The sequence below is a fragment of the Calonectris borealis genome, chromosome 19 (genome assembly GCF_964195595.1).
Source record: "Calonectris borealis chromosome 19, bCalBor7.hap1.2, whole genome shotgun sequence".
Lineage (NCBI taxonomy): Eukaryota > Metazoa > Chordata > Aves > Procellariiformes > Procellariidae > Calonectris > Calonectris borealis.
In genome coordinates this window covers 1,633,774-1,647,727 of record NC_134330.1, presented here as the reverse complement: position 1 = coordinate 1,647,727, position 13,954 = coordinate 1,633,774, and the positions used below count along the sequence as shown (strand labels likewise).

At 39.8% G+C, this 13,954-nt stretch overlaps 1 protein-coding gene across 12 annotated transcripts in view; it reads right to left on the bottom strand.

Annotated features, from left to right (window-relative positions):
- The window catches only part of NF1 (neurofibromin 1), a 106,173-nt gene that overhangs the window by 6,458 nt on the left and 85,761 nt on the right, over positions 1 to 13,954 (bottom strand). For 10 of the 12 annotated variants that reach the window (XM_075168298.1, XM_075168297.1, XM_075168299.1 and 7 more), the window contains 8 exons: positions 13,749 to 13,884; positions 12,762 to 12,919; positions 11,720 to 11,842; positions 10,887 to 11,014; positions 10,069 to 10,169; positions 8,742 to 8,884; positions 7,852 to 7,898; positions 6,825 to 7,041 (listed from right to left, as the gene is read on the bottom strand). In XM_075168298.1, coding sequence (XP_075024399.1) covers positions 6,825 to 7,041; positions 7,852 to 7,898; positions 8,742 to 8,884; positions 10,069 to 10,169; positions 10,887 to 11,014; positions 11,720 to 11,842; positions 12,762 to 12,919; positions 13,749 to 13,884 — 1,053 coding nt within the window. Of the gene's footprint in view, positions 1 to 6,824; positions 7,042 to 7,851; positions 7,899 to 8,741; positions 8,885 to 10,068; positions 10,170 to 10,886; positions 11,015 to 11,036; positions 11,621 to 11,719; positions 11,843 to 12,761; positions 12,920 to 13,748; positions 13,885 to 13,954 lie in introns of those variants that run through there. The other 2 variants (XM_075168307.1, XM_075168308.1) reach the window with 2 other exon arrangements.

Below are 13,954 nucleotides of genomic sequence, written 5' to 3'. Positions count from 1 at the left end.
CTGGGGAAACACAAGGACCGGGGTCAACCTCTCCGCCGAGGCCGCCCCGTAACGCAGCGCTTTAAGCCCGGCTTCTTCCGCAGGGGCGCAGCTCGGCGCCGGCCCCGCGCGGAACCGCGGCGGGAAGGCACGCCCGCCGCCCGCCAGGGGGCGCCCTCGGGCAGCGCCGGGCCCGAGCGCGGCTCCGGCCTCCCCCGGCCCCGGGCGAGGGGCGGCGGGGCCGCGGCCGGGGCCGGGGCCGGGGCCGGGGCCGGGGCCGGGCGGCGGAGCGAGGGGCGGCGGGGCCGGGTGAGGCGCAGGGGACCCGCCCGCCCCGGACGAAGAGGGGCCGCCGTGGTCCAAGTACCGCTGACTTCTGCCATGCTGACAAGTGGCGGTTCATTCAAAAGAGCGTTTGGCAACACACACCAGCAGCAGTGCCGCCTGCCCGGGAAAGCGCTGCAGAACCCGGCCATGTCGTCTTTTAAAAAAGAATGAAATCCTACTTGTGGCAGCTTAACCCCAGCGGGCAGGTGAGCACCACACCCGCTCGCTCATTCCCTCCACCCCAGCGGGACGGGGAGAGGAAAGGAAGAGAGAAAGCAGGAAAACGCGGGTGTCCTGATTGAAGTGAGAAGTGTGGTGAAGTGAGGGATTTGTGGAAGGGGAAAGCAAGCACATCAAAACAAGTGATGCCAAGGCAACGGCTCAGCCAGGGCCCGGGCAGGTCCCCGCGGAAGATGGCTAACCTCCCCAGCGCCCTCCTTCCCCGCCCGGCATCACGCTGTCCGGCAGGGCGCCTCTGGCCGGTGAGCCGGGGTGCCCTGCCCGGCGGGCCCCCTCCGGGCTATCCACCGGGGCTGAGGGAGGATCGGAGCAGGCCCTGCCCTGCGCCAACAGGGCTCAGCACCGACTCGGTCACAAATCCAAAACGCGGCCCCACGCCCGCTGCTGTGAAGATCAACTCTACCCCAGCCAGGCCCAGAACACTATTTTAGCCAGACGCAACACAATCTTACTGTCAATGATGTCTCACAAATGAGGAATCTGATACAGCTATTTCATCGCAGTACTGTAGTATGAAAAATAATTTTTTCAGGATCAGATGTGTGACCCCGCGTTCAGTGAGAGCCCGGACTTCGACCAGATAAAACACCGCCACATGCTGAAGCGCGATGCCTGCTCACACAGATCTACGCACTCACCTACACATAGCTTACCGCATTTCAACATGACGCGTTCAAATAATCTTTTCTTTTCCCCCATAAAGTTTCAGACTGAATTTGCTGTTAGTTTAATCTGTCTCCAACAATAAAAGACAAATGCTTTGGCCTATGGGCACCGGCTGATCTGTTTCAATCTATGCTACTTTCCTACAACATGAAAATAGACAGGGGTAGGAACTGTTCACCAAGTTCACCTAGTCAACTCTTAAAAGAGAAATAGGGATTTTATTTAATATGGGAAATAGCATACATACTTTCACAGGGCAGAAGAAGGGCTCCCCAACATCCTCAAAGCATTCATACCAGCATCCGTACCCACGGAAAACGCTAGTCTTCCAGGTCACAAAGCCCCTCTGGCTCTAGTTTTGAGAAGACTGAGCAAATGAAAGAGTTTGACTCAACTCTTCTGGTTTTTGCGTTCTCTAGGAGGAAGAACTGACAGACTGTCAATCTGTGGGCTTCTTCCAACCAAAAATCAATGACTGCTATTAAACAGGGGAATGGCTGAGCGGGGAAGGTTCACTTCTGAACCTGCAGAATCCTGCTGCAATGGCAGAGGCTGATTCTTGCTACCAGAGAAGATTCGTGTGTATTCCAGTACCTAAAATTCCCCTCAACACTGAACCTTGGCTGACAAATAAAAGATCAGTAAAAGTACATAACGTACAAATCAGTGTTTGGGGGACACCATCTCATTGCCAGGAGGAACGAAAGGCTTAGCTGGCTTATTTTGCATAGAAATAGAACTGACGCAGGTATTCACTTGAAGAGTTAAGTGTCAAAGTGTAGATACCAATTATAATGATTTAAACCCTGGCAAATTGAGAGTAAAAAAAAAAAAAAAAATCAACAACTAACTTTTAACAAAGACAACTAAAGAAACAGCTTTCTAAGCAGGGTATTAACAGGAAACATGCACAGAACAGGTGAGTCTGGAAATCTTTACAAGAACTGCGAAGTTCAGCTCCACCAAAGGCACGAGGAGGCTCACAGAGTGCAAGATGAGGATGAAACCGGACAGGCTTTATACCCAAGTGCATATACTTTTCTGTGAAGCTTTGGGTGTCCTCTGCAGGACAAGGTAACTCCATTATGTTTTGCTAAAAGAATAACATCAAACAAACCTCAAAAATGAACTGCTTTAGTGTAAACTTCATGCTGACATGATGACAGCACATGAAAGCCTGGGGTTATGAGCCGTTCCTCTAACAGCTTTGGACACAGTCAGTAACTTGAAAATATAAAAGCTGAGCCTTCTGTTTAACGCAGACATGCTTCCAATCAATTATTACTTCTATACTGATGCTACTATAAGTTCATCATTCCTGTAGCAATATCTTAGTGTAGCTATCACATTATTTCTGCAACAAAATGAGTATGTTTGACGTGTGTTTAGCAACACTCTCAACACTTACGGTACATGTTCAGCATTGGAATGAATAGCAGGAAGGGTGTGTTTATGCAAGAGGCTAAAAGTATTATCAGCAGCAAAAATCAGGATGTCTGACAGTGAATAAAAAGGTTAGAACAAAATCCTATTACTATAAATGACATCTCCCACAGTTATGTCTCATTCCTGTAAGAAATTGATTCTCATTGGCATTAGTAAGCAAAAAGAATACACTCCACATTTCACACACGTATAGGGACAATTTCAAAACTCCATCCAGAAGCTGGCTGCAGGCTACATCATCCTTCCCCTCCTTGTGTGGGTGTGAGCTTACAAAAACCACAAACTACAAAGAGAATAGGAAGCAACCCACGGGTGTCAGCAAAAAACCTCTTCTGCAGCTTTTTCTTATTTCTCCATATAGAAGCAGAAATCAAACGGTGTGGAGTACCCGTTTTATTGAGCTTCTGCCTGCTGCAATTTAGTCCAAAGAACTTGTGCCTGTTTTCCGGTGGTGTGTAACTGAAGTCAAAGCTGACTTGCTGTGAATCTAAAGAGCTCACATGAAATAGTTCTTCATTTTAGCTTAACACCTGCAGCAGAGTAATTTCACATACCAAGCATCCACTTCTCTGTTACCAAATTTATCTTATTCTTAAGGATGTGATTGACTTACTTTGCCTGCTCTACCATCAGATATTATTAGCATCACACAAGAAAAGCAACAGCTTAGCACTTACACTGAAGCCATTCCCGTGTCAAAAGGATCAGTAAACCACTTCTCATGCCCCAAGCCCAACCCTAAAGCAGACCAAGCAGTATTTCGTGCAAATATGATGAAAGTAGAGTGTACCTTGATGAGGAAGCTGCATGAAAACTGCAGATTTAGAGCAAGGCAGAGAAGCTTCACAGACACAGAATGAAAGAAAAAACGTAAGTGAATAACGTCCATGACAAGGGGAAGGGAAGGGAAAGGAGAGGAGATGATGACAGACAAAACATTTATAAACAATGATCTCGCCTAGTTGTTTCCAGATGCAAGAAAAGAATTTTTCACGTATCTGCAACTTAATATATTTGTAACCATAATAAGAAACTCACTTGGCTGAAACTGTTTCTTTAACTCAGTGTGATGAAGTAACTCAGCACTGCTAAATACTTGATTTTCTTGTTCAGTAGTTCTCAAATCAGAGTAAGTGGATGATAGATCGGCATCCCTTATTAGTCCCATAGTTGCCCTGCTGTTTCAAGAAATCCTGTGGTCCACCTTCATATTCTATAATTCTTTCACCAATGATTTTTATCTTGGCAGATATTAGGTCTTTCGCTGCTCACTCCCTCACTCTTGTCTCTACAGTGTAAATGTGCAGCAATGACAACGCCATCACACACCTTTAGGCACAGTTAATGAGACTGTAAAATTCATGTATGCAGCTATGGAGCTGTATACAGTGCCAGAAGACCAATTAAATTTTTAATACAATTAAACAGCTTAAAAAGCAAAGCGTGTTTTATGCAAATTTGCACTGGTTAACATACCAGTTTAAACTAGTGAAATTGTATGTTGATTGAAGTGGAGCAACGTAATAAACGTGGGATGAAGGAACAAAATGAAAAGCTCCATGTTGTGACCTGGTCCACAGTTTGAGAAAGCTGGAGATCCCCTGATCAAACCCCAAGCCTTTGTATTCAAATTGCTAGAATGAAGCTGGAAACACTATGAAGGCTGATTCTTTATCAAGATGCCTCCACGCTGGTTACACAAAAATGGAACCATTAGTAATCTCCTGGCCTTCATATCCGTCTTTTAAAATTTAATTTCCAAGCAAACCGTGTGTCATAAATGCATTATTACAGACTCACTAGTATCCTGAATCATGTAACAAGTTCACTAGCTCCTAATTCCATTTGTGGAGATGGGCTCTTAACCAGCGTTTGATAAAAGCCATCTGTTTGCAGATGAAAGAAATTTTTGAAGAGCTGGATTAATTCCTTCCTCTTAGCTAACAAAGGAAGAAGGAATAGAAAGTGAGGCGTAAGGAAGGAAGACATTTACATAGCAAAATGCTTTTTTCGCTAGTAGAGGGCCTATTCCTGCATCATCACTTCATCCTTGCAAACAGAACTGTTGCAGCTGCTACCAATTCTACATTCTAAATGGAAAGACGCTGCCCACAATGTAATTATTTTCACACTGACAGCAAGGTCTATTTTTTTTCCCTTTAATTTTATCCTTCTCCCTGTTCTAGTATCACAGGTGATTCTAAGCCGTATGTTAAATAAGAAAGCTTCTATTGAGCCGCTTTCCTTTTCCATAATCTTGGTTGTTATCTGTACCTGCACTCTATTAGGAGTTTTTTATACAGAAATCTTTCTATATACAGGATGAATTGCATGATAATATAATACAGTGGCTGCATTATGTATTCATAACATATAATGGACACGGTAAAATGTTAAGTAAAACAGCAGTCTCTAAAACGTCTTCAAACGCAACTTTTCCTCATTCATATTACTCAAATCAAATGGGATTCCCGGATGGCACCAGTGAGCCCCTTTCAGGCCAATGCTCTTTCACTTGTTCTCGGGCAGGAATACAAAACGAGGAAACAATGGCAACAACTGTCTCCTTTAGGCTAAGAAGTGCTGTTAATAAAAAGCAGAGAAAGAAGCAACAACTGTGGAAAATATGCTTCACACTTTCTCTCCTCGCTTGGGATAACATTATTTAATGTAATAAATCATCCTGAATTGGCAGGAAACTGGGAAGCAAATCCTGTTTTGAGTCTATTTAGACTGACAGGCATCTTAAAATAATAATTTTAGAACACAGCACCAGTATGTCAAGAAGGTGATCTCCCCAGATTTAAACAATTTAAGTTGGCTTCTCATACTGGAAGAAAGCAAGTTGTAATCACTTTTCACCGCAAGAAATAAAAAATCACTATTCCCAAATTATTCAAACACAGTCTTACCTCTGCTGCACCTCTGCACATGCCTCACCTCTGTAATGCTCATCATATTCAACAAAAAACACGCATAGCATCTGTGAGCAAACTGATAATCTGGAAGACCAGATTTCTTGAACAGAGCTAAGTACAACTAAGTAGAGCTTATTTCAGGGCTAGCAGAAACAGTAAACAACAAGAGAGTGAAAAGAACCAAAACACCTCTGTAAATATTATACCTAAATACAAGTAGTTTCTAGCCTTCCACCAAGGTTGCAGAATAAAAAAAAACAAAGCAGAAATAAAAGGTTGATTGACTTCAGTGTTCATAACTGCAACAGTCAAATCATCATTTAAGAAATACCACACGGTATAATTTTTATGACAAAGAAGAGTAAAGAATTTCCTCAATACACGAGACACCAATCCAAAATCACTTCAGGAAGAGTCTTCATGCAGATTTCTTTGACAGAAATTCCATTTTCTTCCTATATTTAATTTTCTCTAGCTTATGCTTCATCTGCTATATTGAATAATTTTTACTCTCTTTTTTCATTTTTTTGCCCTGAAAACCTATGCTGTTAAATTTAACCTCTGCATCTCCCTATAATTCCCCTCTCCCCAAGCCAGAAGGAATTTAGTGGTTTTATCCCTTTAATGCCTTTAATGACTGGTGTTCATTTTATCATCAGCACATTTCTGGCAATACAATAGTCTGAACTGACTATTCCATACGTATTCCATACGTATCTACGTGAATACTTTTTTTCTCCAAGGGAGAGTATGGCCTCCGTATGATGCTGCCTATATGAGCATTGGCCTTAAATCATATAGTCACTGAAATTGAGTCAGCCCAGACACACTCTTCCATGGCACAGTTCTGGATTATTTTTCCTAATATGCGCTACCTTGTAGTGCCCAGACAGGTATTATTCTCCTTGCAAAATATCATGATTATATATTTATATTTATTACTTTTCAAGGCTGCACTGTTGCATAGATTCCATATTAAGATGCAGCTGTTACTTGTTCTGATGCGCTTAATGCTATTTCCTTCATGTATAATGACTTGGAAAACAGCTTTTGTGCTGGACAAAAGCCAATATCTGAAATACCCGTGTAATAGCTTAGTAAACAGTTTAATATTCATTTGACTCAAGAACGCAATGACTTTGGATGCATAAACACATCCAAAGAGACAACGAGACTGAGTGTTTGGCTACAAAACCAGTAAATTCAATACATTTCCCTTACCTATGTAGTACCAGAACAGTTACTGACCTGGGGAGTGCTGGGAAGTTGCGAGCGAGGTCATGGAATTGGAAAGGTTAAGGTTAGCAGTAATGCTAAGCTGGCTCTGCACTGCGGGAGGATATGGAGATGTGGGTGTCAGGAGAGATTCTTCACTGGTTTCCTCATCAATTCCAGGCAAATACGTGTCAATCAAGGCATCAAGAAACTTCACTATGAGCTCAGCATAGTCTGGGATTTGTGTTTGCTGTGGGTGATGCAGGGGAAAAAAAAAAAAAGATTGGTTCTTTTCTTTCTGCTTTTCTGTCAATATGAGCTTTGCCCCAGAACTCACTCTAATATCACACTGGTTTTGCCCAAAAATTTTACAAAGGATTTGATGTGAGTAAAAACTGGTTTGTGGTCTTTTCCGGATTAATCTAAATGCACACATTAAAGACCACTTGTAATTTCAGTAGTGCGTGGAAGCACGAAGTCAGAAAAGAGGGGCCGTTTCATTCACGAGGTGAATTGCCACAGCTACCTGAACCTAACGTGTTATTAAAAGCATTGCCTGTGCCCCAAAGCCTAACGTCCAGGGCGCTGCCTGCTCTGCTCATCCAGTTCTTGTTACGATGACTAGAGGGAACAAATGGCAGTACAGATGGTCAGTGCTCGATTTATTTGTTCTGTTGTAACACAAAATTTATCCTTATGGAATTATCATTCTTATCAAATCAATCCCTTACACTTTAAGATACACACAATAAACTAAAGACTTTCTGAATGACTGGACGTCCAAGGCCCCTCCGTGAACCTGAGAGCAGTAAAAAGATGCATTTACATACCTGACTGCTTTTACACAACTTTGGTTAATTTGCCTTACAGAGTCTATCAAAATACCTGACACAGGCTCAAAAACTGTTTTAGGTATAGAAGTGAGCCTTGTATTACCAACTTGCTCATATAAATTCTGTGACTTGTCATTTATCTGCATCTTTCCTGGAGCACCAATGCGCTTTATACAGAAAATGAAGGCAAAACACTCATGAACTTACATATAGTGTAGCGTTCTTACCTTAGAAAATGGGCCAGCAAACCTCCATAACCCATTAAATCCAAAACCTACAACAACAAATTGAACGTTATCACAAAAACACAGTTCTCAATTGACAGAAAACAACTAGAAAGTCCACATAGTACATCACTTGGGTTTACTTGGGCATGGGAATGAAGTATTTTGATTTGGAGATGCAATGCTAAATGTTGTCCAAACCATGTATAAGATAAAATCATGGCATTTTAATTTGTATATGAAATACATAAGTTGTAAAAACCTCAAAATCTCAGAACTGTCATGCAAGAAATTCTTGATAGTATTTTAAAAGGTAAATTTAGCATGTGAATACACATCTCATTTTAAAAATTATGTCAACATCTAAGTTTTTCTCAACTGTCATCTGTTTCTTATGGCTCTTCCCTGGAAAGTTTTTGATTAAGATCAATAAAAAAAATATTTAGGTTTTCAGTGTTCAAGTGTGACATGAAAGTGAGCTTGGGCACTGAAAAACAAACGTTACTCTATGGAATTTACCAATAATTAAATCAACCCCTAACTTACAAGGTTAACTTAAAACTCATCATTTATCACCACCATTCGTGTTTTGTATTTCTTTGAATTGGTTACTGGAAACAGAATACTGAGTTTCAACTTCTTTTTACTCACGTAGATGGTGTAATACTTTTAATATTTGGTGCACAACTGCAGCGAGCAGTTTTAATATTCGTGTCAGTACATTTTTTTTTTTAATATGCGAACTCTTATTTTTACTAGGATGTATGAAGTTGGGAGAGATGCCATAGAAGACTGACTGACTATTCTATTAGGGTTGCAATAATTCTGAAACATTTTCAGTAGCAAATCTAACTTAAAATACAGCAGTTTTTAAAAAATGGCAAAATATTTACTCTGTAGATAAGAAGTTTGGTATTGGGGTGGAGACTCTTCATGGTAGACAACACTCTGAACAATCCCATGAATTGGATTCAACAAATTTGGATCCTGGCACAGCGATAAAAGGGTATTGATCTTGGAATCCAATAAATTATGCCTGAAGAAAAGAGCAGTGGCTTATTTTTGGTTCATTAAATAAAATGAATCTGCAGTTCCCAGCTGACTTTAGCAAACAGTAGTTAAGGTGGGATTTTCAAAATCTCAGCCATTTTAGAAGTACAAAACAATTCCTATGTATGTCCAGTGAGGACTCTTACGATGTGTAACACTTTCAAAAAACTGTACTAACAATATAACCCATTAAAGCATCTACCTAGCACTTTAAATTGCAAATATTTTAATTATTTTCAACCAAAAAATTATTCACTGGATTTGTGTACATGTCAGAGCTGGAATTTCAAAGCAGTTTTTTAAACTCATGGGGGTACTGTCTCATTTGAGCTCCCTTGCAGAACTCATGTGTGGTTTTTTTTTAATACAAATGCCAGTTACTTACAATTGTGGTTTCAATAGCTCACAGAACTTGTCTGTAGTTTGACCATTACTTTATAAAACCAGAAAAAAGTAGCATTAATTCTGAATCATGCACAGGTCAGTTTTAAAAGTCTACTTAGGTTAGTTTCTGATAGTAGGGTTTCCCTTACATATATTGACGCCAGCGAATACTACTTTTAACTGATATCTAAAGAAATACATCCAAAGAGTATCTTGAACTATGCTTTAAATCAGTTTTGATATGCACTTGGGGTACTAATGAAAAAACCTGAGTCTGACTGGGGTGAAAATAATACTTAAGAGACAGTATATCTTGACTTGTATAGAAAGCTACATGAACATACTAAAATGTAATTTGGTTCTCCACAGTATCAAATAAGCGACAAAGCCACGCTAAGTCACTAGACTAGAGTAACGGCAGCAGTGACGCTGACAGCTTTGGCAGAAGCTGATGGCTGTACAGACAGGCTCCCTAGCAACAGCGGCACAGAGTTCTCCCACGCTCTGCCAACCTGCCTGGAATTCTGACGCTGAGGAGTGCTTCTGAGGACCATCTGTAGCAGTGGTATCTGAGGATGCCTATTCTAGTAAGAACGCTATATTCATTTAACATAGGGAAAAAGCATGATCCTCGAATTGCCATGGACGTTTGTCTCAACAAGCCATGGACAGATTGCAGCTAGTAACCTACAAATGAGTCTCTCAGACATGCTTGTCCTGGTCCAGAGACCTTTTAAAGGAAGGGCCGAGTACAGAGTCATCATAAACAGAGTTTTAGATACTTACACAACGGGAAAGACCTTTGGGAAGACAACACTGGCTTCTGCTAAATACTCATACAGAATCCGCTGGTCAAACTCATCAGTAGTGTACTTCACTAATGTTGCCTGCCATAATGGAAAGGATTAAATTAGCATGCTTCTAATTTAATTTGAGTAGTTATAGGCTGTTGTTGTTGTTGTAGTTTAAGGTTTTAAGATTTCTTAAAAGCAGAAAGCAGCATTTCAAAAGATTAGTTTATATCCTCTTTGGACATGGAATCAAGTTATTTTATGTGTATGTGGGAAACAATAAAACCAGTTGGTACTAGCTTCTGTTTTGGCAAAAAATTTAGCTAGTCAGTTCTTGACAAAAGTGGGCAACTGAGTCTTTCTGAATTATATCAGGAATGGTAACTATTGGTACATCTGAAGAAAGCACTATCATACTGTACCTATATTACTAGTTAATAATTTTTAAACTGAATTATGCTGGGATTCCAACAATTTTCACTTCTTAACTTTTTAAGTATAATATAAATATCCTTTTATTATATAAAATTAGTTTATGATAAAGATCTGCCAGGAAAAAGGGACAATTGTTGGACATGTTCTACAAAACAATACAGAATAATGAAAATCTAATATTTGTTCTTAAAGAGCATTTAAATACATTTCTAAAAGTGGTTCCTAGAAAGTCTGAAGAACAGCAACAGAAGAACAGACTTGCACATCACAGTGATTCTGATTCATATGAATTTAAAACACTGCAAGGAACATGTACTCTACTTTGGAAGATAAAAGAATACCAGAAAATAACAGACAATACACAGAAAGAAGGCTTACAAGAACTGTAAGCAGCAGTGCTTGAATTTTTGGGTCAGTCAGAACTTCTTCATCTAGGAGGACATTTGACTCAGAAACAGAAACTTTTCGAAGATGTGGGTGTTGCTGCGGTGATATTCTCTGGGTTTCTGCCGGATAAAAAACAGCAACTCATCCAAAGCAAAATAAACCCAAACCAAAATAGAATTAGCTCTTGCACAACAAGTTCAGTCATACGCAAACTTCAGAGTTTACCAGTCTTTTCATAAAGTATAAAAGCAACAACTATGCTGTAATACTAGCAGCGCTAGACCATTGAATGGGATGTATTATCAAATGGTAAACAATAACCCCAATTTCCTATTCAGTGAAACACAGGCCCAGGGGTGGTAAGTACCATATTCGGGGTCAGGCAGCAGACTGACATCAGATACAACAGAAGAACCCTGGTCTTGCATTGCAATTGGGGATGGGGGCACAGGAAGCAGATGTGGGAGAAGATGAAGAGAGGCATTCTAGGCATTATATCACGTTCCATCTCCTGCAGAAATTTGCAGCTAGGACTTTCTAACTTACAAGAAGCCAAATTTTATTTATTTCATTTCACTCCTGTATGCAGTACTTATAGCTGCCCCTTATTCTGTATCTGCAAACTGAGCAACTCTAATTCAAACCTCAGTTGCCAGTGATGTGGAAGACTGTACTTTCCAGAAGCCACTGTTAAGAAAGATGTTTCTCCCTTACCTTGTAGTAACCTCGGCAAATAAACATTGAATTTAGAAATAATCCTTTGTATATATATACAAAGCATTTATAATTAGTATTATTCTTAAAACGTTAGTCCTGTTTCTCACCCATTTCATAATCATTTTCGGCTACTCTCCTCATTTTGGGAGGCGTTGTGATTCCAGATTCCATGTCTTGCCTTTTAGGAGCCTTTGTGTCCGATATCAAATGGTCAAAACTTTTCCTTGTACCTAAAAACAATTTATCAGGCAATTAAAAACATTAAACCTAAATCCATATTCTAACTATTTGTGATTTTCTGGCCAACCTTCTCTCCTATCTACAATGTATTGGTAGGAATCTGGGGACATTTTCACCATTTTCAGGGATGGTAGAGAAAATACGATCACACCATGCCGCTCTCCATCACAGTTTCCAAAATGCTTCACAATACATATGAGGAAAGCATGCAATTTATTCAAATATGTAAGCTGTGGGCATGCTATGGTTTCCTGGTCAACACATCACATTGAATATAAACATGCCAAAATGTGATTACTGAAAAGGAAGCAGTAATAGGACTGTAATGAAAGAAATGCCCCTCTCTTTCCATATATACCACATAATGTAAAAGGGTAACCACGAGTTATGCAAAGCAATTCATCTTGTTTCTCTGATACTAAGATTTTGCTTGTAAACACGATGCACGGAGAAGCCATGAATAAAAATCAGATTGCTTCCAAAACATCTAAAATGTTTTGGGACCATCTCTTCTAGCATAAGATAGAGTATTCAATATAGTAGCTAAGCTAAGGTACTCAGCTTCTTGGTTTTGTTGAAAGAGGGCTGGTGGCAGAAAATAGGCACTAGGACTCTCCAAGTATCTGGAATATCTTTTTTTCTTCCTTTTTTTTTTTTCCTTTTTTCTCTACTTCAACATGCACCTTTTGAGTGTCACTCTTGCTTCCCCCCCTTCATGATTAAAAGAACTGAGTTAGTCCTCTTTAATTGTACGGTGTTCTCTAATTTGTATTTTGTAGAAACGGCATGTATTCCTCTGAATCAGGAATAAGCATTTAAAAGTCAGAATAAATACAGGTATAATTTTTCTCCAGTAACACTTCCTGAGGTATTCTGTAGATAAATCAGTAAATTAGTTATCTTAATAACCTAGAAGCTTTTTAGTGTTCGCTTGTGAAGGCTGCCCCATATCCAAACTCATGGATTTTCGTGTTCGAGGGCTTATCTGTCCCACTGTCGGGTAACTGGCAGCCAGATGTCTGTCTGACCCCTTTGGTGATGACCATGGTTGATTTTCCTTTAGTGTCCTGAAAGTGCAGAGAAATTAAATTAAGAAAATCTTTAAAACTGTGCACATTTAGGCATAAATTTTTCAACTAGCCAAACTATCCTCTATTAAACCCATCTTTCCTAACAGGTTATAATCTCCCAAAAATACATATTAAGAAATAATAATTACTTTACTTGCGAAAATGTCTGGGCTAGTGATAACTAACAATCTGATATGAATGTAATGATTAAGAGATAAAAAATAAAGCAATGAAAAGAACACAAGCGAATCAGCCTATGAGGCAAGATGAAAAATATTTAATAATCAGCTACTCCGCACTGGATGCTAACACGAGAGATACTGAGTAAAGTGCTCCCTATTGAGAGAACTGACTCTCCATGTCACTTCTAGGTTGATTTCTTAGCTTATCTCTGTGGCTGCTTATAGACAGGCTATAAGGCGTCAAGATTTTCCAATGACAGGGACCAAGTGATTACTTAGTACATGCCTTGAAGCTCTTGAAAGGACAAACTAAACTTTCTTCTAAAATATAAATGAAAAATGAGGTGAAATTAGGTCTTGTAGAAAGGTGTTAGCAAAGAGTTTAAGAACTTCCAAAGCAGTTAAGCTCTGAAATAGCTTTATGGATCTCAAAATTATATTCAATACCCAAATTTCTCTATGACTCTTGATCCCAGTATCACAGTATAAGTAGCATATTGGTCTGCAACCAATAACAGAACATTAACTTAGCTTTATGAATGTGGGTTTCCGTTTTCAATATACCACAGGTTACCTTTAGATAACTTACTAAAGTAAACAGACATCAAAATTTGGGTAACTCATCTAAAAGTTAGACAACCAACCTATAGCTAGTGTCACTGTGATGTATGGGATATGTATCCATAGGAACGTTTTCCATTGAAACGTCTGTCAACAAGAGAGACTTCCTATGTTTTAGGCTGCAGCGACTTCGAACTTCCTCAGATACTGTCAGCAAAGCTAAAAATTCAAAGAAAGCTAACATAAGTTTTCCACAGTAGGAATACATTGAAGAATGTAAGCAATATTC